Source organism: Chenopodium quinoa, unplaced genomic scaffold (genome assembly GCF_001683475.1).
Source record: "Chenopodium quinoa cultivar QQ74 unplaced genomic scaffold, ASM168347v1, whole genome shotgun sequence".
NCBI lineage: Eukaryota > Viridiplantae > Streptophyta > Magnoliopsida > Caryophyllales > Amaranthaceae > Chenopodium > Chenopodium quinoa.
In genome coordinates this window covers 5,426,684-5,453,124 of record NW_018745650.1, presented here as the reverse complement: position 1 = coordinate 5,453,124, position 26,441 = coordinate 5,426,684, and the positions used below count along the sequence as shown (strand labels likewise).

At 34.2% G+C, this 26,441-nt stretch overlaps 3 protein-coding genes across 5 annotated transcripts; 1 reads left to right on the top strand and 2 right to left on the bottom strand.

Moving 5' to 3' along the window:
- Positions 1 to 319: 319 nt before the first annotated feature.
- Positions 320 to 8,447, bottom strand: LOC110716922 (enhanced ethylene response protein 5-like). The gene is made up of 13 exons (XM_021895575.1): positions 8,172 to 8,447; positions 7,897 to 8,015; positions 7,710 to 7,803; positions 7,523 to 7,612; positions 4,892 to 4,957; positions 3,907 to 3,996; positions 3,745 to 3,801; positions 2,464 to 2,525; positions 1,716 to 1,803; positions 1,370 to 1,446; positions 1,207 to 1,281; positions 1,027 to 1,132; positions 320 to 943 (listed from the first exon to the last, which is right to left on the bottom strand). The coding sequence occupies exons 1-13, from the start codon at positions 8,337 to 8,339 to the stop codon at positions 812 to 814; spliced, it is 1,224 nt and encodes a 407-aa protein (XP_021751267.1). The 5' UTR covers positions 8,340 to 8,447; the 3' UTR covers positions 320 to 811.
- Positions 8,448 to 13,658: 5,211 nt separating this feature from the next.
- LOC110716835 (ectonucleotide pyrophosphatase/phosphodiesterase family member 3-like) lies at positions 13,659 to 15,694 on the top strand. The gene has a single exon (XM_021895479.1). The coding sequence runs from the start codon at positions 13,949 to 13,951 to the stop codon at positions 15,383 to 15,385; it is 1,437 nt and encodes a 478-aa protein (XP_021751171.1). The 5' UTR covers positions 13,659 to 13,948; the 3' UTR covers positions 15,386 to 15,694.
- Positions 15,695 to 18,122: 2,428 nt separating this feature from the next.
- On the bottom strand, positions 18,123 to 22,264 carry LOC110716929 (zinc finger BED domain-containing protein RICESLEEPER 2-like). 3 transcript variants are annotated; one of them, XR_002510625.1, is made up of 5 exons: positions 21,976 to 22,264; positions 21,709 to 21,828; positions 21,119 to 21,516; positions 18,651 to 19,841; positions 18,123 to 18,513 (listed from the first exon to the last, which is right to left on the bottom strand). XR_002510625.1 is itself a non-coding variant. In XM_021895582.1 (3 exons), the coding sequence occupies exons 1-2, from the start codon at positions 20,228 to 20,230 to the stop codon at positions 18,725 to 18,727; spliced, it is 663 nt and encodes a 220-aa protein (XP_021751274.1). In that variant the 5' UTR covers positions 20,231 to 20,987; the 3' UTR covers positions 18,123 to 18,513; positions 18,651 to 18,724. The 3 variants fall into 3 exon arrangements, 1 of the variants encoding a protein (XP_021751274.1); XR_002510626.1 differs by having other exon boundaries at positions 21,709 to 21,759; XM_021895582.1 differs by lacking the exons at positions 21,119 to 21,516; positions 21,709 to 21,828; positions 21,976 to 22,264 and having other exon boundaries at positions 18,651 to 18,940; positions 19,784 to 20,987.
- Positions 22,265 to 26,441: the final 4,177 nt, after the last annotated feature.

Genomic DNA, 26,441 nt, shown 5'->3' with positions numbered 1-26,441 from the left:
GAGCCAAACCTACTATCAACCATACCAAGCCTAACCCATTGTCCTGCCCAATAGCCAAACTATAGAGGACCGTTAATAGGGGCATATTAATTCATCCCCAAAAAAAACTACATTGGCCTCTGGATGTGAGTCAGAGAGATGCTGTTTGAAGGCAGTACTTGGGTAACCCCTGGGCAACCATATACCCTAGTGCCGTAATGTTAACTTGCAATGACTGCAATGTAGAACGTACACCCTCTATAAATATGTACGCAAAATAACAATTAATACGGAGAAATACAAATCTCTCAGAGTCTACAAAATGAAGTGACAAATAATCTTATGGAACATGCCTATCTTATTCAAAATCTGCCTTCCCAATTATGTCACAACCTCTATAAGTATTGTTGAGACTAGCTTGGGACTAGTGAATCCCAACCGTACATGTGGAGACACAATTTAGGTCTCAAACAATAACACATTGACGCTCTTCCAAGTTAGTGCTATGCTAGAGATACTAAACCAAAGCACAAGAGACATACAAATAAAGTACATCCAGGTGAAATTGATTAGCAGTTTAACACAAGCCAATCAACTATAAATTACAGGATTTTACAAGCCGTGTCAAAATTTGGAAGCAATGAGACCAAGCTAAAGAAAGTCTACGATCCCTTGGCTATTTCAGAGTGGACAGCTGCATATCTGCATTGGCTATCAATCGTTCATTCAGCAGTTGGAATAAATACAACTGTCAGCTTGTTTTGCATCAACTAGTTCGAGGCCTTGACACTTGAAGCATATTGATCAGAAAGATGTTAACCTTTTTTAAATATCACAGACCCACCGGCTTGCCCATTAGTTTGGGGAAAGGGTCTTGCTTGCTCAGAACTACGACTTTACTCTTGTGTGCAAAGTACCCTTTTATAAGGTTTTTGTGAATAAGAATTGCAACTATACATTCCACCTGCATCAAAGTATTTGCACAAAGATTAAGCCCCCCATTGCAACTGGTCGGTAGCAGAAATAATAATTAAAAAAATCAATCACCTCATCAAGATCCATGTCTATCTGAAGCCATTTCAGTGCTTTCACTATTATATCCAATTTCACCTGATGTGCTTTACTTGGATCTTTTTGTTTTTGGATGGTATAGCTACAAGTGTGAAAAGACGCATGAATAAGCAGCTTGATGAGAACAGCCCGTATATGAAGAAAAAATGAGCTTACATCTTTTTCAATAATCTTCTGTAAACTTGCAGCTCAAGTTTTTCTAAAACAAGGTAAACACCTGATCTCAAGAACCTAACAAAAATAAAATTCAGTTTCACAATGGTAAATTAGCACACCCAATGAATAATTTGAGGGGCCAAACAATAAAAACAAAATATACCTATCTTCGTGTTCTTGGAGAGCACACCGTAGTAATCGCAGATCACCTCTTCTAAGAGCTAAGACAACATCCCTGTACTGCATAATGCAAATACCACGTATAAATGTAGGACTTGAGAGTGACAAAAGCAGATCAAATATGTTAACAATAATAAAAATCCCAATGGTTGCTTTCTGCAAGTATATTAAAGGGAAAACGATGCTTTAACTCAGTTGATCAAGTATGATTTTCTTTTCTATATGCAGTCATATTCTTTGCTAGGTTGTATCCTTGGTACATGGAGAACATTTGGAAATTATTGAAATAGCAACAAAAGAGAAGACAAAAAACAAAGAACATAATTCACCTCAAGAAGATTATACTTATGCAACAGTAATTCTCCAGGCAAGATGCCTATGGAAAGCTTTACAGGTATCAGATATTTCAGGATCATCCTGTTATATCCAAGAAACCAATATACATGTAAGAAAAAGAAAAAGAAGCATACAAAAAGTTGCAGAAAAGTATGGAAACTCATACAAATGAATGTGAACAAAAGAAACCCGTCCCTCTCTTCAATCATGTAAGAATAAGTAAAAAACTGAGCACGAACATGGAATTTTGTCTATACAGTATAAAGAGCAACAAGGATAATTTTAAGTGCAAGATAAATAAGGCAGGGAGCTTGAATCTCAATAGTTCTACTGTATTCCAAAATGTGCAAATGTAGGGAGGGCTGTTCAGGCAACATCTCATACCAAGAAATCAGAGATGCAAACTGAGGCTTCTTTGCCAAGGTGGAAAGGTTGCATGGATCAAAATTTAGTATGAAGGTTACTATAATAAACAAAATGAAACTACATTGCAAATATAATATGCACAAGGGTCAGCTACAAAACTTGTTGGGATAAGAATAAAACAAAGCAGAATTCACTATTTTTTTATTAACATGCATAATTAACTGTCAATCATTTGAACCACAATGAAAAATATATACTTTGTATATGCCTTTTGCTTGCAGAAAAAGGAATATCCCTTGACCTACAGGTATAATGTGACTCTCAAACAACACAAGATATCAAGACCAGAGATTGCGAAGGGGATGCAAACAATACCTTATATTGGCTGCATGGTCAGGATGGCAATGAGCCAGAGCATATGACAATTTCTCATCAGCCTGCAGGTTAGAGACACTGATTTTAGATATGAGGATATGCACGAGAACCATGAACAGAATTTTCCACTAGAACTAACAAATCCAAAGGCAAAACTAGCACACATTTTGTCCTAGGTTGATTCAGTGAGTGTTGCATTGGATCTTGGTTGGTCCATTGTGACTTGTTAGTAGTAATACAAACATATTGAGTGAATTGAGCTTTGGATCTTGTTCCATAATTGTGAGAGTTGTTAGTGATACAAGAAGATCGAGGACCTATTTTATGTTCAAGAGCAATCCTCAACAGCTAACTTTTTCACCCATACTTACAAGGGCTACAACCAAAAGTTATAATCTTAATTAATTCTTTATATTTTATTTCCTTACTTTCTTAGAATCTTTCAATACATTGATTCCATAGTCCAATCTGAGGCTACTAAACATATACGCAGCACCAGTGACTTTTCCCAGCCATTAATTAATTCCTTATGTTGTATTTCCTTAATTTTTCAGGATCTATGGCTCTTTAAATTGTTAAGTGTAAATGAATGAGAATTGGTCCTATGTAGCTGCCTCAAGCACTTAAATGAACCAGAATGACGTTCAGTTTCCATGCTTATAATGCATGCTTAACTGATTGGTCTCTCAAATGGAACATGTTTCCAGGAAGCTATTTCACGGAGAGGTAGCAAACAAAGCTTTCTGACTTTCATTTTGGTTGATACATGAATTAAGTAGGAATGGTGGTCATTCATTGATCTAGAAAATAATACTTGTATGAAACAATAACAGTTTGCTTATTGGAGAGACCTTAAATTGCTTCAGAAATATCACAAAGGGTCAGACAATTGGACCAAGTACAAATTCGGCTCATGTATGGACTGACTTCAAAATCATATGACCAGTCAAGAGATGCAGACACTGATTTCTCAGCATAGAATGTTTGGGTTGTCAATCTGACTTAAAAACTCTAATTGCTGATCTTTGAAATTCTGAACAGTATGAGATAATGTATTCTTGTAATACTCGAGAATCATGAGCTGTATGTTTATTTCTAGATAAACTACAAGAGTACAAAGGAACCTTAATATTTCACACTAAACGTAGAGAGCTGTTTTATCACAGTTTCTTAACAACTTACAACTACAGCAGATCCTCCAACAAACATTTGTATAAGACTTAAGCTAATTACAGGTTTAATAAGAGAAAATTATCGCTGTACAATAATAGAAAATCTTACAGCTGAGAAATTTTCATTGAAAACTTCAAGTCGGCCCGTATAATACATGTAAGTCACCTGCCACAACATAGGAGTCCAATATCTCCTGAATATAAGCATATCTATTGATATATGTATCTTGACAAGAATAAACACCATTTGAAAAAATGCATTTAGAAGTACCTTATCTCTGGGTGGAAACTCCTCAAAATCAAATATACGAGCAGTCTCAATGCTTCTTATTACACTTCGACAAAGATGGACAGTACCAAGCTGTAAAAAGGAAAATAATACAAGTACATCAAATCATGAGAACAATCTCCTTTCCTTAGCCATAATCAAGATTATATAAGTCTGAATTAACTAAACTAAGTCCAGTTATACATAATATGACATTTACACTGTGTTTGGATAACAATAGTGAAGGGAAAGGGAGAGGAAGGAAAGAGAGGGAAGGGAAAGGGAGGTGAGGGGAGGGGAGGGAGAAGGTGACCTTCCATTTTCCTTCTAGATCTCTACAACAATGGAAGGATTTGGTTTATTAAGGGGAAGGAAAATGGATTCTTCCAATTCCCTCCCCTTCCCTCCTTGCATTACATATCCAAAGTTTTGAATTGTTGCAAGTTCACTTAAGGAGCATCATTAGAAGCTAGAGCAAAGAAGAAGATGTCATGTCATTAATGCAGCAATGGCAATTTTGTGGTGCTGCTCGAGTTTTCCAAAGAACCATGCTAGCTAGTCATCTGCTTTGGGAGCAATGGCAATTTTGTAGTGCTACTCGAGTTTTTTAAAGAACCATGCTAGCTAGTCATCTGCTTTGGGATATAATTTCTTTTAAGCATCTTCCTGGGCTAAGGCAAAGGGAGCTTTTAGTAGTTATTTAGTGGGAGAAATATAAAGAAACTGAGCTATTTTGTAATCTGATTTTGCTTCTGTTCATTAATTAAAAATAAAAAATCTTATATTACGCAGGCGAACCCGTCATCATTCCTCCCTTGCATCAATTTCTAGTCTAAAAGGTGAAAGAAACATCCTCTAAAATACTTATGAAGGAGTGACACAAATTAGAAATGACAGCACATATTTTACATTTATGAGATAAGATAAAAGATTATGACAGAATGGAAAAGAAGGCATTAAAGAGATTAAATCAACAATCAAAATGCACCTTGAAGTAGATTTTGAACAACTGACAAGTCACATGCAAGGCTCCAACACGTTTTGGCCCTTTTCCCTGCCAAACACAGCAACTCATATCAACAGCATTCCATCAAAATAAATGAGTCTAAGCATTGTTCCTGGAACAGCCCTCTTCAATGTAAACAGGCAGAAGACAAGAAGACATAGCCACCATGCATATACATGATTTTATATAAACAAAAGATAGAATGAGATAATAAGAAACCAAGAACAAGAGGCCCCAAGATATGCCTAGTTTACAGTTCGCAAATTTAGCCTACAGACATCTTACAATATAGCTAACCAGATTATTTACAGAAAGGAGTCTGAAATTTTCTCATCTTTTCTTCATTTATTTATTGGAAATTTAAACTTTTCCATCTTTTTGTACATAGATAATGTTGTTTTAGAACAATATAAATAAAATAAAATAAATTAAATAAATAAATAAATGTTTGCTAAGCTCAACACGATAGTCCACAAAGCACAATATGCATCTACAAGCTCCAAGGAAGCCACAACAAAGAAAATAACCTCAGTAACTCAATCTCCGGATGTCCTAGATTCTCCATCATCTCTTTACTTCTAGATTCACTTATCCAGTTACCCCCTTTAAAATGTCCATCCTCTGTGATAGGCCTCGTTGAATAACACTTTTCTTTCAAATTCAACAGGGAAACACAAGCAAATCCACTCTACCTACATTTGCATGCTCAGAGATATCAAATTCAGGTCCCCCCCACCCTCCCCAGTTCGGATCCACAATTTCTCTATAAGATATGATGTGAGTAGGAGCCATGACACCGTGTACAATTAAATTAACTGCAGCCACTTCCTAGGAACCCTAATACTTGCCACATTTTGCATATACCTTCCAATAATCCTTTATTTAAAATTTTCTTTCTTTCTAAGGTGATACACTGATGAGCAAAGACTTATCCCAAGCTCAAGATTCAGAGTTTGGCTCTGTCTAGGGGTGATGATGAGCTTAAGTGGGCTGTTAGCTACTCTAGATCTTAGTGAGCTGAGTTGGGCTAAAGTGCTAAACACAACCTGCAAGGCTCGTGAGTTTCTCTAGATCTTAACATTAAATCTTTACATATAAAAAATTCTGGCTTGCATTTACTAGTAAAGACTTCAAACTAGTGAGGATCCCAATATAATAGCAAAGATAACCTAAAAGAGCTTAATGGTTGAAATTATTTTTAATTTAGTTCGAGATATAAAACTACATTAAACTTCAAGTCTTTGAGTTCGATAAAGTTGGAGGCTTGGAATGCTACAAACCAAGTTGAGCTCACCTGAGACTAGCTACTCCAAGTTGGAGCTTGATCTAAATCATTATCACCCCTAACTTCATCTAAAGGTGCTCTCTTTTCACTGTAATCTCACTCATCTAAATTTAATACCTTATCTTGATTCTTGAACCTATCTAAACTTATTGGCCCTAAATTAACCTAAACATATTATAAGTTATTGTAGTTGTGAATAAAACTTCAATTTCCTTTATTAACCTTGGAACTTAACCGCCCTGAACTTTATTTATCAAACCTATTAGCCCTAGCAACTTAGCAAGTGGATATAAGGTGAGGAAAAACTTTAAAGTCATCATCACTCCCTCCATCCCTAGATGATACGCCATATGTCTTTTTTGGTCTTCCCAAAACAATAGGCGACTATCTAAATTTAGTTAGCTAAACTTTAAACTTTCTCACATTAGACTTACTCTGAACTAATTACTCCTAAGGATGACATATAAAAATATAAATAGTAAAGAATACTTGTAGTACTTTAACTCAAATACTTAGAAATGACTAATCTAATGGAGCCTACCAAAGTACCAATAGAGGGAGTATTAGGTATGCCTTACGATTTGTCATCGCCTCCAAATTCCAGATCTTGGCCTCATAATATTTCCGTTTCCAGTCTACTTCACACAATCTATGAGGCAAAGGGATGATGTCCATTAAGGATCTAAGTGAGACAAATTTCTAACTTGCAGAGACAAAGTCAAAAAGGTGCTTAAAGTGCACTTTTACGCTCGAAATTGTCTCGAATTACCTCATTAAAGTAGTATAGGTTTTTCTCTTAACATAAACAACAGTGAATTCAACTTCCAAATTTTCTAATTGATCTGAATATGTGATATAGTATAATGGTGCATTACTAATTTATTATGAAATTCTTAATTCATTTTTCCAACTTACATCATAATATGCATTAAGTGAATTTAACTCGTGAACACCATTTAAACAATAGATGCAACTCCAAATTTATTATCGTGATATGAAAAATTTACTTATAAACCTAACAAACTTCTCCCAAAACTCCCTAAAACTATTTTCGACCAAACTCCCCCTATAAACCCTTTTTCTTTTCCTGGATTCTCAAAAGAAACCTCATGATAACTTGATGGCATACCACGGTTATAATTCTGGCAGCCCTCATGTCCTCACCTAACCAGTTACATGCCTTCAAGGCTTCAATTTTCCTTTCGAAAAATCCTATATAAACCCACAAACTAATAAAAGCGGCAATGATAATAGAAGCATTGTATATTTGTATCTACTGAATCAAAAATGAAACTAAAGTGACTAGGAAGGAAGCAAAAGAAACATACAGCAAGGACACCGAAAACTTTCATGAGAAAAGAACCAGCCGCCTTCAATTTATCCGGGGTTTTACCATTTGATGCCAACTCTCTATCAGCCTATGATCACAACACACAAAATAATTCAAACAAATGCCATAACCAATGCCAACACAGTATATACTAGCAACTATAGTATAGTATACATCAATCATACCCTCTCAGCAATAATCCTAATCTCATAAGCAACAACATATAACGCTTCCAACGCCCACGCCGATTCCCAGTTCCGAAATTCCTGTATAAATGCACTAAACAATCACCCATTCCAAATTACAACCTAGCCTTAAAAATTCAATAAAAATAAATCAATCTCAAATTAATTAACAAAAAAAGTATTATACTTGGCAAATTTCTCATAGGAATTATAAGCATCAACCAATTGACCAAGCTTGTAACACTGCAAAGATCGAAGTAATGGAACCAAAGTTTCATGTGATTGTCTGATCAACCTACTCACATCCTGTAAGATTCAACAAAAAAAAAAAAATACCCCACAAATTTGTAATACAATACAATATTGAAATTCAATTACTTGAATAATAATTATAATAATAATAATAATTAACAATTGAAATAGTTTTATAAGCAAAAACCCTAGGATGAAGAAGAGAAAGACCTGGAAAATGTTGAGAGCGTCGGCAACAGAGAGGAGTTTGGGATTGTTGGAGGAGAAAGAAAGGAGGCGACGAAGTAAAGGTCCGTTTTGAGTAGCAATGGCGTCGGAGTAGCTGTTGAGGTAATCTGTTATTCTTCTGTGCGCTTCGCCCATGCTTATGTACGCCATTGTTTTTCTTTCTTGTTCAAGTGTTTGCAGAGCAGCAACTGGGAGTTTTGAAGTCAAGTGTAATAGCCTATAGGCAAATACTCGCAAGAGTCACAACTCACATGTCTCACAAGGTATATGTGATTATGTGATAAAAGTATAAAACTATTTAAGGGTAGTTTGGTTAACAAATTGGTGTTGGTTTGGAATCGGGAAATTAATTAAGTTGTCGTGAGTTTGAAACTTGATTTTTATTTTGATTGTTGTAGTAGGTTTTATTTTGACAAATTATTTTTGATATCTAAAAGTTTTAAATTGCTCGTTAAATATTTTTGAATAATTTGATTAAAGATTTTTAATATTGTATACTTGGATTGCTCTGCGTTTATTCAAATCAAATTATATGTTTATATAATTGCATTGTAGAAAATACTACTTATAATTTAATTCATTATTCTTAATTAAAAAGTTGTATTATATCATAAAAAATATGCGTGTTTTTTATCGCCAAGAACAATTTATATTTTTGTTTATGCATCCAAAAACATCATTAAGCATAATTATACACTAATACTTTTAATTTTGGTTATAGTATTATCTAACACTATTGAAAATGCAAAGGAATATACAATCATTTGTACATAATAATCAACTAAAAAATCTTAAAATATTACAATTTCTTCTCCCAAAATGGATTAATACTGTTTTTTAATCCCAACTTTCACCAATTTATTTTCATTTATCCCAACTTTGGATTATTCCTCAATAATCCCAACTTTAAGGTGGCCTATCTTTCTTCATACTCAAACCGGTCAATAAAAGTCAACAACCTATTATTATAGGTTACTAGACACGTGTCGATATGTGAGTGGTTCAAAAATAAATTAAAAAAAAAAACAAAAAAAAAAAGTTAAAAAATCTCCAAACCCCAGCCCGGCCCCCTCCCCCTGAACGACCACCCATTCTCTGCCCTTGCGCCACCCTTCCCTAAATGGCGCCCTACATCGCCGCCACTGTCGGACTGAAACCACCCCTAAATAGCCACCTCCTATCCACATTCCCCTTCTCCCTTTCCCGACCCCCAAATCAACCCCCTTCCCCTGCTTACCCCTTTTCATACCGGAGTAGCCCCACACCAGCGGACCAAAGCTACCCCCCACCCTTTCTTCACCGAACAACACCCCCACCTCTTTCCCTTTCAGTTAGCCTGGGTTTCAATGGGTTTAGGGGTTGAATGGGGTTTCGATCTAGCACAGGTTTCGATGTGGCTGGTCTGGTTTTAGGGGGTATGGTTCCGATCCAAGGCGGGCTTCAGGGTGTGGTTTTATGGCAGCGTTTGTGTTTCGAAGTGGTAGTGGGGTTTTCGGTGTAAGGGTGGTGTTTTAGGGGTGGCTAGGTGAGATTTCATGGTGGGGTGTGGTTTTAGAGGTGGCTCGGTGGGGTGTGGTTATAGAGGTGGCTCGGTGGGGTTTCAGGGTGGGGGTAGGAATTCCAATGTGAGGGTGGGGGCGGGTTCACAGGTGAGGCTAGTTTGAGGTGAAGGTGATGGTTTTCGGTTGGGTTGGGGAGTGTGGAGGAGGAGACGGGGGAGGTTCACGGTGGGGCTGGTAAAGGGAGGGTGATTTTTCGAATTTTTTTAGTTTTATTTTTTATTTTTTTGGTTTTCATTTTTTGGACCAATAAATAAATGTTCAACACGTGGAATATTAGAAAAATTAAAACAAAATTAACCTTTTCAGCAGGTTGCCGGTTTTCGGGATTGAAGAAAGAAAAGACACCCTAAAGTTGGGATTATTGCAGAATAATCAAAAGTTGGGATTAATGAAAGTAAATTAGGCAAAGTTGGGATTAAAAAACTGTATTAATCCTTACAAAATTGATGTAGCTACCATCCAATATATTGTTCAATTTTTGCATAATGAATTTCACTTACAAAACACACAAAATCACAATTAATAAATAAATAAATCAACAATACTTAGAGAAATAAACCAAATCAATCTACCAATTTTTCATCCTGAATTTTGTCAAATATAAATTTTAGATAAGTAAACTATTATTACTTCAAAATAGCACATTTAGAATCATTAAATTTCGGAGAATAGCCATGCCTATCTCACCTTCTGATCCAAAAAATAAAATGAAACTATATTATGGATACAATTGAATCTGATTTTCATTTGTCAACAAAAGAAAGGATTATACAGAGGAATTCATTATGATATATCTTAAAAAAAAAAAAAATTACAATAGAGGTATTCATCAATGTATTTCTTAAAAAATAAACCCATCAAATAATAATATTACTCTTTATTAACAAAAAAAAGAAAAGTTAATATTAGAGAACAAAATCAAGGGAACAAACAACATTATTCATGCATCTAGCCCAAAAAATTATGGAAGATACCAAATGAACTAAAACTAAAGCAAAATAAATTTGGAATAAGATCCAAGCCTTATAAACTTTAACTAACCATATATATTTTCAATCCTTTTAATACTGTAAAGATTTAAAAAAAACATAGAATCAGAACAAATTCAACCTTAACACATATGAAACATGTTTTTTAAAATCTTTACAGTTCACAAAACATGTGCAGTTTCTAACAAATCGACAAATCAAGCTATATAGAAATTGCAAAAAACAAAACATCTGAGACAAAATGTTCTCAAATTTCTGTTAAGTTTTTTTTTTTTAAAAAAAAAATAAACAAAAAAACAAAAGTTAAATCAAAATAATGAAACACCTTGAAAAATAAAATAATTGATTAAACTCCAAACCGCGAAAGAGAAAAGGCAAGAGAGATAGTATTCTAACCCAAATTTAATTAAGGGTAGTAAAGAGGGAATACAGATTAAATTCATTATTCTAACCCAAATTTAATTAAGGGTAGTAAAGAGGGAATACAGATTAAATTCATTATTCTAACCCAAATTTAATTAAGGGTATTAAAGAGGGAATACAGATTAAATTCATTGGTAAAACTAAATTAGGGAAAAAAAACTAAATTCATTACCAATTATTGAAGAATTGTTGCCTCAAGCCCTCAACACCATCAACATTCAATCAATTAAATCCATTTATCATGTCCCAGCAGTCAAAAACAACATTGTAATCAACAAATCCAAGAATTGTCGCCTCAACGACATCAATCAACACAATTATCACAAAAGGAATTGATTAAAAAAATATGAGAAATTAAGGAAAATTATAACTAACCTTGAAAAATATAATCCGATAATTGCGAGGAGAGAAAAAGATGATTGATAAAATAGCAGTGAAGAACTAGAGGATAATAGCGTCGTTTGGGAATTACAAACTAATAAGAACAGATACATCATTTTTTTTTTGAAGTGTTTGTGAATTGGGATGGAAGGAATAAGAGGATAGAAACAACATTAATTTTTTTGTTTTAAAAAAATGGAAAAAAAAATAATTAAAAAAAAGGAAAGAGTTATTTTAAAAAAGGAAAATTAAAAAAAAAAAAATTTAAACAAGAAAAACAGGTTGAGGATAAGTGTCCTTCCAACTTCCTGTTTTAAAATATTAGTATTAATTTACAGTGAAAGATCGTGCATGATACGGTAACCTAGTAACAATAATAAAGATGAATCAGAGTCATACGGGTATGTTCAGTATCGCTGTAATTTTCTGTTTATTTATTTATTTTTAATTTTTTTTTATCTTTTGTTTTTTTTTTAAAAATATGCTATATAATGAATCAAAAATTGGTCAAACTTAATAAAATTATGATAATTTTAAACAACTTTTTCTAATTTTCTATTTTTGTTGGTTTTTATGTTTTAAAAATAAAACGATCACGACGGCAAATCCAGAATTTCATGAAGCCTCACCAAAAAAAAGAAAAAAAAAAATTCAATTCATGTAACTAATGGTACAATTAAAAATAACGTTGGAAATAATTTTTGTTGTTTTATGACGAGCCAACATTAATACGGCCCAAAATGTGACTGAATAAGTGAATATGCATATTGCCTAATTGCCCATTGCCCATAAGTCTTAGCTGCACTCTAGTGTAGCTAGAATAGCTGTACCACTGCCTATAAAATGAACATATCGTAAAAAAAATGAACATGTAAAAAAAAAAATGAACATTAGTAATAAAAAATGAACACATAAAAAAATAAACATTTAGTACTTAAAAAGTAAATATGTTAAAAAAAAATGATCATTTAGTATTAAAAATAAACATGATAATCATAAAATTGTTAGGCCACAACCTTAAAAATGAACATTTGGTGTAAAAATAATTATGAACATGTAAGAAAAAATAAATAAATAAAAATAAAAAAAAAATAAAAATAAAAATTTATTAATAAAAAATGAACATGTCAAAAATAATTACGAACATTAGTATATTAAAAATGAACATTTATCATACAATAATAGAATAGCTAGACTACATCTAATAAAATGAACATTTCATAAAAATATATGAACATATTAAAGAAAATGAACATTTAGTATAAAAAAAATGAACCCGTGAAAAAAAAATTATGAACATTTAGTATATTAAAAATGAACATGATTTTCTCATATTCATATAAATTCAAATTCATTGTATATAATTATTAACGAAAAATAAAGATAAAATAAATCATTAAAATATGTTCAGTTTTTATGTACTAAATGTTCTTTTTTAGTGTACTAAATGTTCAATTTTAAAGTACACCGTGTTCATTTTTTTTGTTCCAAAAATTATACACAAATGTTAGCAACTCATATTAAAAAAAAAATCAAAATTCATAATAACAAACAAGTAAAGATGCAGCAATTCAATTCATCACAAAAACTCATTAATTAATTAAATTAATTCATAAAAAATTAAGTTAAATTCACTAGATTCATCAAAAAGTCAATTGAAATTCATCAAATTCCTCAAATTGAAATTCACCAAATTATAAAATCAGAAAAATCAATTACAAATTCAGTCCAAATATAACCTAATTAAAAATCAACAACACAAAAACTAACCTGCGTTGATGTTTTTTTGTTTTTTTTTTTATTTTATTTTTATTTTAACAACCAAATCCATAATAATGTAGAAAATAAAGGGAAAAAATGGTGATGATCGCGACGAAAATGATGGAGAATGCTACAATGGTGATGAATTGGAGAATATCAAGAGTAGGAGGATAAAAAAGTTTAAAGATTGAAGGATAGTGAGGTAAGAAAGAAATTTGGAAAAAAAAAAAAAAACAGAGAGAAAATTTGAATGGAGAAGAAAACATAGAGAAAATTAATGGAGGTAAGAAAGAAGAAGAGAGAGAGAGGGATAAATATAAAAAAGGGAGAAAAAACATATGTTTGTTTTTAAAATACTATATGTTCATATATGTTGTTGCAGCTAGCTTAGACACTTAGCTGTACAAGTGTGTAATTAAGAATTACTGTGCCCAACCTCACCAGCAAAAATAGGCAGAAAATCCTAGAGTAATCCACCAACCACTAATCCACTACATCCTTCCCACCAATTTCAACGTTTCTTTCAGTCTTTCACCATCTTCCTCAACTCAAAACCTTAATCCCAATCCCATTCCATCATCTTCATCTTCCTCCATTTTCTCTCTCCTCCTCCATACCCAAAACCTTAATCCCACTCCCATCAATGGAGTCCTCAGATCTCCACCACTCAACAACCTTCCCAACTATCCACCCAAACTCCAAAACAGCCCTCCTCTCCTTCGACACAGATCCACCCACTTCCCCAAACCCCACTTCCCATTCCAAATTCCTCACTCTCTCTCTCCTCCTCACCACATTCATCTCTGTCATCACGGCTATCGCATTCGCTTCTCTTTTCTTCTCCGCTACCGACGGATCGTCAATTAATAATAATATCACTGCTCGTCGTCTCACTAAACTGACCCGCCCCGTCGTACTGTTGATTTCATCAGACGGGTTTCGATTCGGGTACCAGTTCAAAGCTCCGACACCCAACATTCATCGAATTATCAACAATGGCACTGAAGCTGAACTTGGGTTAATCCCTGTTTTTCCTACATTAACATTCCCTAATCATTACTCAATTGTAACGGGTTTATATCCAGCTTATCATGGAATTATTAATAATTACTTTGTTGATCCTAAGACAGGTGAAAAGTTCTCAATGGCTAGTCATGAACCTCACTGGTGGCTCGGAGAACCCTTGTGGGAGACCGTGGCCAAGCGCGGCGAGAAGGCGGCGACGTATTTTTGGCCTGGTTCTGAGGTAACTAAAGGTGATTGGAATTGTCCTGATTATTATTGTGAACATTATAATGGATCTGTGCCTTTTGAGGATCGTGTTGATAAGATCATTAGTTATTTTGATTTGCCAAGTGAGGAAATTCCGGTTTTCATGACATTGTATTTTGAGGACCCGGATCATCAGGGTCATCAGGTTGGGCCGGATGACCCGGAGATTACTCGGGCCGTGGTTAGGATTGATGAGATGATTGGGAGATTGATTAAGGGGTTGGAGGAAAGAGGGGTGTTTGAGGATGTTAATGTTATAATGGTGGGTGATCATGGGATGGTTGGTACTTGTGATAGGAAGTTGATATTTTTGGATGATTTAGCTCCTTGGGTTGAGATTAAATTGGATTGGGTTCAATCTTATACTCCGTTGCTTGCGATTAGCCCTCCACCGGAGTTTTCTGCTAAGGAGATTGTCGCGAAGATGAATGAGGGTTTGCAATCAGGGAAAGTTGAGAATGGGAAGAATTTGAGGGTTTTTCTTAAGGAAGATCTCCCTAGTAGGCTTCATTATGCTGATAGTTATAGGATTCCGCCTATAATTGGGCTTCTTGAAGAGGGTTACAAAGTTGAGCAGAAAAACTCTAACAAGAATGAATGTGGAGGTGCTCATGGTTATGATAACGCGTTCTTCTCCATGAGGACTGTTTTCATGGCTCATGGTCCTAAGTTTGCGAGGGGAAGAAAGGTGCCTTCATTCGAAAATGTCCAGATATATAATCTGGTTACTTCGATACTCAACATAGAAGGAGCACCTAACAATGGGAGTGATTCATTTCCGAACTCTGTTCTTTTGCCTGATGCATAAATTTACACTTGACAATCACCAACGGAGTGAGAATTTATGGTTAGGTTTTGAATGCAAGCATGATCATGTTATGGATGTAGTTTACTAGTGTAAATACTTCATTATGTCAGCTTAACTTTTGGATGTTGGATATGCAGGTGTATGCTATAACAATGAGTGTATAATTCAGGAATCTAGTGGTCAAATGCTAGTCATTTTTATGTTATATCCTCGTTTTTGTCAAGATCTCAGCCTATTATTTCCAAAAAGAATGATGAATTTCTCATTTGTAAGCTGTGCCATGCTGTTCTAATGATTTTTTCCCCCTCATCTATGAGGTCGATACATCTTAGTTTGAACTTATTTGTTATCACTATGGTCTTCATCCCATTCTAAGCAGGTACACGCATAAATTCATCAAATGACTAATCAAGAAGCTTTAATCCACAATTTAGTTATATGCAGAGATCTGCAAAAGTATTATCCAGAGGTGTAATGGTCTATGCTAAGTTACTGCCCTTTCTAAATGCCACTCTTTAAAAAAACTGATAGCTTGCAGGACTACTGAAATTACTTGTGGATGTTTTCCAAAGCCAGCCTTTGTGGTTTTACAGTTCATTGCACCAACCATTTGCAGCCTTTTAGGAGCTACTGCTGCATTCTCCTTCATATCGTGCACGGTGGCTGCTCGCTCTTGAGGAGTTCCATGTATCGATATGCTTTTAGTGTTCTTTCTCCTGATCATAGAAACCACATTTTCCTTTACGGTTGCACAATTTCTGCTCATTACTAACTTGAACAGCATTGTTATCTCTTTCTTTCATTGCCTTCCTGAAGTAGTTTCTGTTCATCCAAATCACTGTCCTCTCTAACAGCAGGCTAAAACCATCTCCATTGGTGAGACTCAACTTTGAGTATTGAAATACAAAATGAGTTGTTTTTTACCTCTAATGTTAATACCCAACCCACTTCTCAATTTAGCAACTCATGTGGAATCTAATTTCCCAATGGTGAGACTCAAAGTATACTAATGTCACTTTTAATTTTTGGCCCACCAAATCCATATTGTAAGTTTTTCAAAAATAAAATAAAAATAAAACTTAAATAAATTACAAAATATATTATAATATTAATAAAGAGTTCACACTTTTTGTCAAATGAGACTCAAAGTTAAGTATCTAACTTAGCAATTTTCTTTTGGATTTGCTAAGTTTAGATACCAACTTATTGGTATCCTTTGTAAAAAATACTCTCTCTCCTGTAAAAACTTCCTCAAGTCTCACCATTGGAGATGGTTTAATGTGTGCTTTTCTTACGGTAACTAAATTGAGGTTTTCTGAAACATTTCATATAAAACACCAATTTGAGAACTTGTTCCTGCAATCCTGCTTCCTAGTTCATTTTCATTAGAAAATCCGATCAATATTTCAAATAGCGATTTGAGTTATTTTAAGGGCCCTTTTTAATGAGGTGAAAGATGAGGGAGGGCTATTATTGTATTATTAATGCTAATCTAGTTCTGCCAGAACAATGACACTTCACATGAAAAAATACTTACGAATCAAAATACTTTTATACGAGTATATATGGAGAACAATATTTCTTATGTATATCATCAGCCTTGTAGATTCATAGTTGGAAAAGAGTATGTATTTCTAACCTCCTCCTGTGGCAGACTGGCAGTACCATAGTTCTCCTGCCGCAATCGCACGAGATCAGCGGCTAAAAGCGTTGTGTAATAGACCTGGAAATTCTGACCCAGACCCGATGATCCGACCATGTAATTGACTCAAAAACATTGACCCGAAAATGACCCGAAACCCGAAATTGACCTGACTCGACCCATACTCGACCCGAAAATGGAGTTGACCCGACACCCGAACTGACCCGACCCGAAGTTGACCCGACCCGAAATTGACCCGAACCGATACCCAAAATTGACCCAAACAAACCCGATACCCGAAATGTCCCAAATTAAAATTACCTTATAATTGAACTTAAAATGTCTTGTATCTAACTTAAATTGTTCATCTTCAACCGTAGCTAAGCTCATACACTGAATTGATAGTTTTTATTATAACAATAACAAAAAATATGCTTCGTATAAAATTATTCATTTGAGCTTGATTCACAAATGAAACAACCCGAACATGACCCGACCATATTTTGACCTAACCCGAATATGACCCGAACATACTTGACCCGACCCGAACATACCCGACCCGAACTTGACCCGATACCTGACCCGAAGTTGACCCGAAACCCGAATCGACCCGACCCGACCCATACCCGACTCGAATGTTAGCTGACCCGAAATGACCCGACCCTGACCCGACCCGAATGACCCATTTGCCAGATCTATTGTGTATTAGACCTGGCAAACCCGACCCATGACCCGAAATTGACCCGAAAAACAGTTACCAAAATTGACCCGAAACCCGAAATCAACCCGACCGATCCATATCCGACCCGAAGTGGAATTGACCCAACCTTGACCCGAAACCCGAAATGAGCCGACCCGAAATGACCCGACCCAAAGTTGACCCGAGACCCAAAATGACCCGACCCGAGACCCGAACTTGACCCGACCCGAAGTGACCCGACCTTTAACTTGGATTAATTGACCCAAATAGACTCGAAACTCAAAGTGACCCGAATTAAGATTACCTTATACCTGAAATAACCAGAATCTATTTAAGCTAACGATTTGACCTGAGCAAACCGAAATAGAAAATAACCGCAATCAAACTGACTTAATTTTTTTTTTTAATTTGTAATGTGTAACAGACTAACAGTCTAAGTAATTTACATATTTTGAGCATTACTTTTCTCGATTTCTTTGGCCTTTTCTCTTTATAAGTTATTAAAAATTTGTAAGAAGATTGAAATTTAACGACTATTCTACGGAGTTTGTCCATAAGAATGAGAAAAAATTTACTAAAGCTTGAAATAAAAGTCACAATTCTCACAAGTCTAGAAAAAAAAAATAGTACAATAATAATGCGTACATAATGTTCAATTCCAAATGAAATTACAAAATATTATAAATAATTATACTCCAATATTCGACTCTTAAAATTGTTTACAATTAACACCGGGAGCCGTCGCCCAATCCACATAAGAACCCAAAAATCCATCATCCTCATTTGCTACATAAATATAAAAACAATAATATAAGCAAATACACTATAAATACAAAAATAAAAAAAAAACAAGAATGTACAGTTGTAAACAAGAGTGCACGAATATGAATGCACATATTTTAAAAAAATATAATAAAACTTACTTTCAAAAGAGTACATCCAACTACGAGTTGTTATTAAAGCCTCCACATTTTTAGGAATTGATGAACTTTTTCATTTATTCGCTAAAAGTTGATTCGGAAGCGACGGTTGTCAAGGGCACGACTAAAATATCTCTAGCCAAATGAGAAAGGCCTTTATATCGATGCTCATTTTCTTTCCAAAAAACTAATATGTCAAGTTCCGCTTTCCGATCTAGTTTAGGGTCCTCAAGGTAAACATCCAATATTGGCCTATCATGAAAAGAAGATGAGGCCTCTTTATCGTCATATTCCTGAATTCAACACAACGAGTCAACGACAAACCATAAAACACATCACCAAACAAAACAACATAAACTTATCAGCAAGCAACCTGGTAACAGTAGCATGAAAGACAAAAAAAGGCAGACAGCAACAACAAAAGAACCAGCAAAGCAGCAGCCATAAATCAACAACAACTAGACCAAGCAAAGAAACCGAACAAAGCAGCAGCTACACAACAGGCTCAAGGCAGCAGCAGCATAGCTCAAAACCAGAGGCAGCAGGCAAGATGGCCAGGAACAAATCAGCAGCATCAATTATCAGCAGCACCCAAGCAGCATCCTAGGCAACAACAAACCACAAGAAGAGGGAACCAGAAGGAGCAAACGTTGCCCTATGTTTTATTTTATTTTAGTTTGTGATATTTAATTTTGTAATAGCAATGGACAAACCCTGGATTAATATTAATAAAATTCTGATTTGAATTCAAAAATAGCCAGGTATTATAACTAGTAATTTCACATAATGACCTACTAAAATTATTTAAACTCAGGTGTGTGGTTTTACAGAAGTGCTAAAATAGCAAGCAACCTGGTAACAGTAGCATGAAAGACAAAAAAAGGCAGACAACAACAACAAAAGAACCAGCAAAGCAGCAGCCACAAATCAACAACAACCAGACCAAACAAAGAAACCCAACAAAGCAGCAGCTACACAACAGGCTCAAGGCAGCGGCGACATTGCTCAAAACTAGAGGCAGCAGGCATCAATTATCAAGCAGCACCCAAGCAGCATCCTAGGCAACAACAAACCACAAGAAGAGGGAACCAGAAGGAGCAAAGGTTGTCAAAATAAAATAACAGAAGAACAATTACCGCAAAATAGTCGAATTTTCGCTTGCGGTTTCCAATTGAAGTGCTGCTTAGGGAGGTTCTGCAATGTGAGGCATGTGCCATATCAGTGTTGTTGTTCAATGTCGATGATGTTCCAGTTTGGGCATATAGCTTATAAAATTTCTCCAACTTAAGATGAAGATCACTAACTCTCAAGGTAGCTCCAACATCTCCAAATATGTTTTCATAACAAAACTTTAGCACTGATAATTTGCAACGAGGATCAAGAATCATAGCAAATGCAAATAACATTCCATAATCATCTTGTTCTGAGTTAAACCAATACTTATCAAACTTGCTCTTCATTTCTATTGCCATTGTCCTCAAAACATCATCATCATCGTGCTCCAACTCTATCAAAATCATGAGAATCTTCCAAAAATTCCCAAAATAAAGATTTGAGGTAGGATACTCACTTCCCCAGAACATCTTAGTTATCTCATAGAAGGGTTCTAAAACATCTCGAATCTTCTCAAGAACATCCCACTCTTCAAAGGTATGACACCATTTTTGAACTTCAGACGTCTCCCTAAAAGCCTCACGATATAATTAAGATAGCCCTATCAAGCATCATGTACGTGGAGTTCCACCTCGTAGGAACATCAAGCCACAATGATTTTGTTTCTTTTATCTTAGCTAGACTTACACAAGATCGAAAAGTGTTTTTTCTTGTTTCAGAATATTTTACCTTCTTGACACAATGTCTTACTTTCTCAACTATATGTTCAATGACCTTAAGTCCATCTTTATCAATGAGATTTAATACATGTGCAGCATATCGTACATGAAAAAACTCACCATTATACAACAAAGCATCTCGTGCAAGTAGAGTTTCCTTCAAATAATCTTGCATTCTATCGTTACTAGAGGCATTGTCTAATGTGAAGCAAAAAATCTTATCATCAATACCCCAATCTTGAAGCATGGACAACACAACAGCATACATGGTCTTTCCAGTGTGTGGTGAATCAATATGAGTAAAGTTCATCATTGTACTAATTAATTTCCAATTATCATCCACATAGTGAGCTGTGAGACACAAATATCCCTCAGTTTGACAAGAGGTCCACATATCACATGTTAATGAGATACGACTAGAGACTTTACTAAGTGTTTCCTTTAACTGAGCCTTCAAAGTTTTATGCATTTTTAAACAATCAGCTTTAGCTGTGTTCCTACAAATGAATTTTACATCATCACTTAAATATGCATGAATTTCTCTATTACCATCATGCTCAACCCAAGAGAAAGCATACCCATGTTTTATTATGGCTTTAGCTACCAGATTTATGTACACAATTTGGTTAAAGATTTTACCTTTGTTTGAACCGTTTCCTCCTTGGTTTTTCAAATATCTCTCATATGCACTGCATTTTCTTAGATGTCTTTGCATATTTTGGGTTCCATAATGGGGGTCGGTTATGAAGGATTCTTTTTGGCAACGTTTGCAAATTGAGCTCTGTTTCCCATCACTAGATTCCGTCTTGTCAAACACTCAAACGTGAGGAATTCCGGCCAAACTAGACTCCGTTTCTTTTCTACAACTTGAAATCCAGATTCCATAGTGCTCACATTGTTGTTGTCAACTGTAGGTTCAGGATCACCAGCTTCTTCCTCTTGTGTATGAACATTGGCTTCTTCCTCTGGTGTACACTTATCCTCTGTTCCCTCTGGTGAAATAATAGGCTCGTCGTAAATAATATGATCATTCATTGCTGCAAAAAAAAAGCAAGAATAACATCAATAATAATATCTAAACTAATCAAAAAGGGAAAATCAACCTTCTGTTTTTATATACCTTCAAAAATCTCATGAATCTTTACTAAAGCTTAAATCTGATAATCTGAAATTCAGCTCTAAATTGAGAAGTTAATTGATATTCAATAATCTAAAAAGAAAATCTTTACCTCAAAGGCTCGCTTCAATGGAGGAGAGAAAGCTTAGAAGGCGCGCTTCAACTGAGGGAATGGAGAACCACATGCAAATCAAATTAAGCGCACCTCGAGTACATGAAGCTCATGAATTGGCTTTGTATAAGTGAAAAAAATTGCAAAATCAAAACCTAATCTCAAAGTATCAAATTAACATCAATCAATCACAAAACTTGAATTGAAAATCATAAAATTTGAAACAAAAAACCGCAATAAAGAAGAGGAAGATAGAAAGAGGGAAACCTTGCCTTGCCGGAGCGCTTGAGATCAGATGAGTAGCATAAGATTTGAGAAGTCAAAAGAGTGAAGACAAAAGAGAGAGTGAAAATGGCTGAGGAAGACGAGTAGGTTATTTTTTTTAGTCACTTTACTAGTTTACTACTTTACTTTTACGTTTTACTCTTGGAAATTTGGAGGGAGTTTTCCCCCTAACAATTTTGGAGTTTTAGCCATTTGGGGGGAAGAATTTCCCACAATTTTTAACCAAATTAAATGTTTTATTTTTGTTTCCCTCTTAAATTTTTACTTCTAAGTTGTAACTTGGTCAAAATTGAAATTTTGAAATTTTTTAAATCATCAACAAGTGTGTTCATAATCTTATATTTGAATATGAGAATATTTCACTTAATTAATAATACCTCCGTTTTTTTAAGTTGACATGTTTTGACTTTATTCACACACTCCTCTTTAACCGTATTTTGTGTTTTTATATGTAATGAAAAATATAGTTATGTAGGATCTTGTAACATACGTCACGATATTTATTTTCAAAATATCAACTTTTCATAATTTTTTAATATCGGTGATTAAGGATATAAATGGTTGAAGTTATGTATTAGCAAACGTGACTAAAGAAATGTATCAACTAAAAAGAAACGGAGGAAGTATCATATTGTGTTGTGCACCAATTACCCAACACTTAGTCATTATAAGTTTATAACTGAATAAGTTTTTGTTTCTATAAATATAAACATCAATATATAATGCACGATAATGATCTTATATTCAATCAAAAAGTAATATTCATTTATTACATTAGTTTAGTTGTTTAATTGAGTAGTAGATAGATACAAGCAAATTTGCATAAGTGCATACTTCATAATTCATTAGTTCATAATATACTGATAGTGATGAGACATCCTATGAAGTAATTTAGACCGAAGAGTCAGAGACTGAGCTATTAAGTAGCCATAAAAAGGTTTAATATAATGTTATCAAGTTTGAATTTGAGATCAAATTACCTTAAACAGGAAAAACCTTGTTATGAGTTTCGTTTTTGAAAAAAATTAATTGGAATCGGATAGGTTTACAATAATGTTGTTAATCAACTTTATAATAAAATTTTGTGTCGTTTTCCACCCTTATGTTTAAGTACTTGATCACATATATTATTATACAATATAAATTAAAGCATGTAATTTTAAGAACTAATTACAATCGAGTTTAAGTTGACTTGTTTGAATTCCTAATTAACAATAAACTTTTTTTTTATCAAACGAAGCATGTTATAACCTATTTTTGATTGAATCAGTCACAAAAATAAAATTGAGTATATGTTGGCTGGTTTGACCTCATAATTTGCAATTTATCAGTAAATTTAATTTCAAATGAAGCATGTCATAATATATATCTGATCGAATCGGTTAAGAAAAGTTCACAGTGCGAGTAAGTGTACTTGGCGACTTGGTGTCCATCCACGCTACTACTCTTTAAGTCTTTATTAGAAAAAAATATAGTCTTGTCACTCTTGTGTCATTGTGTGTACTTGTTGAAATCGCCACCACAATAAATATTTTAAGAATATTCAATTGGTAAAATTGTATAATGTAAATTACTGATTATTATAATAGGAAGTCTATTATTGATCAATTTCCTGCACGACATGCCTTGCATACATGTATCAATGTATGTCCAGTTAAAATTAATGGAGCACTTAAAAAACATAGATTATATTATAGATTATTATAAGAATAATACAAATAAATTATTACAACAGTGAACAGTGACAATGATAATAAGAGTATTAAAGCTAAGGACAATAAGAGAGTGAGGTATAACTCAATTAGTTAGAGCATCCCTCTTAGTTTCAGGAGATCCTAAAATTGATTCTCAATCTAAACACCAAAAAAAAAGGTCAATAAAAGTCTGACAATTACTATATGAGTATATTCCATGAAAAAAGTAGCTTTAATAAATATAGTGAGTTTCTCGTTAAAATATAAATAAATATATCTACAGAGTTGAATTAAACCCAGTGCATCGACCCGAATATGACCCGACCCGAAGTTGACCCGAAATTTGCACCCGAAAATTGACCCGACCCGAACTCGACCTGACCCGAAGTGTTGACCGATACCCGACCCGACCCGATTATCAGTCGACCCGAAATCAACTCGAAACCCGAGATGACCCGACCCGACCCGAACTTGACCCGATACCTATTTGACCCGATCCATACCCGACCTGAATGACCCATTTGCCAGGTCTATTGTGTACTACTTAACTAGTGTAAAGGCGATATACTTGTTGCCTTGTTGGCTGCTATTCTATTTTGTTGTAGAAGGCTACTCAGTTAACAATTGTATGGCTAATACATAGGGTAGTAAAAAAATTATTTCCTACATCTGTAAAAGGTCTTTCTATTAGGACGGTGATTGTTTTACAAAGACTTTTTGATTAGAGACTCGAGTTTTAAAAGAAACGAAATTTTAGTTTAGAAACAAAGGGAATCATACTTCATACAATTATTTATCATACCGATCCTTCTTACTAAGTTTCATTTTCCTTTCCTTGTTAATTTCATATGCCTAAAAACAATTACATTGATTTTAAGTTGATGACACAACAACATGATATCATTTGATGTGGATTTGCGTTTGTCCATCTAATTAAGTAATTTGGAGCAATACTCATTAAAATAGAGCAAATAATGATAACACGTGTTATGTCGGCCTTTTACTATACTAGATTCTGCCGTGCAACTTGTTAACCGATCCTAGTGTCATCCTTATTTTACGACCAAATCTAATGTCATCCTACTTTAAAGTTATATAGCTTAAGCTAAATAGGTACAGAGTACTTTGTAATAAACCCTTCGTATTTTCTAAGTGATACATTTTTTTTTTGAACACCAGGAACAAGCCCCAAAACAAATGAAAGAAAACAAACTAAAAAGCAGAACAAACAACGAAAAAGAAGACCAAAACAACAATTAAGAAGTCCCAAAAAGCTAAGTCTTTGGAACTAATCTTGGCCACACCACTCTACTAATTTCTCAAATAAAACGGCATGAAAATCCCTAAGGATTGTCTCGAATCCTTAGGGTCCTCCAATACATCTATCTTATTTATAATTATTAGGGCGGCTAACGCGTGCGATGCGCATGCCATTTCTAGCCATGTCCGAGAATTTCTTTCGATTTGACCTTAAATTAGAACTTTAGTTGTTTGTATCATTAATGAGAGGAAAATATGTAAACAAATACATTTATCTTACTTGTATGGGTATAAATGTGCACACTATTCTTAAGTGTTAAAAAAAAGGCAATTAATGAGGACAAATTAGTAAATAATCATTTTAAAGGTTATAATTGTCCAAACATTATTCATAAGTGTTACTATCTCAAACTTTTAAAAAAGTAGAGATATCTATCTTTTTCAATTTCCGCTACTATTCCCTTATCTACTTTTTGTCTATTTTTAAGTACTTCAATGTGACCGACATAGCTGTCAACATGAAATTTTGACCAATAATATTGTACTTTATACGAAAGATTAAACAAAAGCTTTTGTATACATCGGTTTACAATAATGTTATTGTGTGGCATAAAAGACTAAGAAGGTGTTTGTTTGGTGGGATAGAAAGAGGAGGAAAGAGATAAAAGGAAAGAGATTCAAATATTATTTTGCTTGTTTAGGGGGATAGGGATAACATTGGAGAGGGGGATAAGGATAAAAATACAAGTGATCTCTCCAAAATAATAACTAGGGGGAGGTGGTATAAGGGTTGGGGATAAATCAAAGGAGGTAAAATACATTTTTACCCTTAATGAAAGAAAGAATGAAGAAAGAGGAGAGATTTGAGTAAGGGTAGTTAAGTAACTTTCTTACTTATCCCAATAGAATTCTCAATTCATACCAAACAAAAGACCACCTTTTTTTTTATCCTTATCCCACATACTAATCCTCAAAACTTATCCAACCCTTTTATCCTCCTTATCCCTATTCCTTGTACCAAACACCTTATAAAAGTAAGTTACCCTTAATTTCATAAAAGTTATCCTTTTTCTCATAAAAGTTACCCTTAACTCATATAAAGTTACTCTTTTTCTTACATAAATTACTCTTTACTCACCTAAATTAAAGTTACCCTTACTATGTTCACCAATAGTTAATCTTTAATCAATTGAAAGCTACCCAATAAGCACCAAAAAATTACTACTTCCGTTTCATATTAGTTGCAACTTTCGGGCATTATTTGAGAGACATAAAATATTCCAAAGTTGCAACTAATATGTAACAGAGGTAATAATTGAAAATTACCCAATAAGCATAAAAAAACTAGAGTACTCAACCATTTACTCCAGAGTCCTGAATTAGCCGTTGATTTGGTAAACTTTATCAATCTCCATCTTCCCCAAATCAACCCAGATAAGTGAAGAAATAAAACCTAATTATTGTAGTGTATTTTCTTATCGGGAGACGGGAGGA

Bases quoted from the DNA above. Each gene is read 5' to 3' on its own strand.
- LOC110716922 (XM_021895575.1), bottom strand. From the start codon at position 8,339: ATGGCGTACATAAGCATGGGCGAAGCGCACAGAAGAATAACAGATTAC. The intron at 1,282-1,369 runs GTATATTTTGTT...TATTTTTGTTAG, and splicing joins CTCCAAGAACACGAAGATAG to GTTCTTGAGATCAGGTGTTT. The intron at 944-1,026 runs GTGATTGATTTT...ACTTTGATGCAG, and splicing joins TAGACATGGATCTTGATGAG to GTGGAATGTATAGTTGCAAT.
- LOC110716835 (XM_021895479.1), top strand. From the start codon at position 13,949: ATGGAGTCCTCAGATCTCCACCACTCAACAACCTTCCCAACTATCCAC.
- LOC110716929 (XM_021895582.1), bottom strand. From the start codon at position 20,230: ATGTTCTGGGGAAGTGAGTATCCTACCTCAAATCTTTATTTTGGGAAT. The intron at 18,941-19,783 runs GTAATTGTTCTT...TGTTGAATTCAG, and splicing joins GAAAATTCGACTATTTTGCG to GAATATGACGATAAAGAGGC.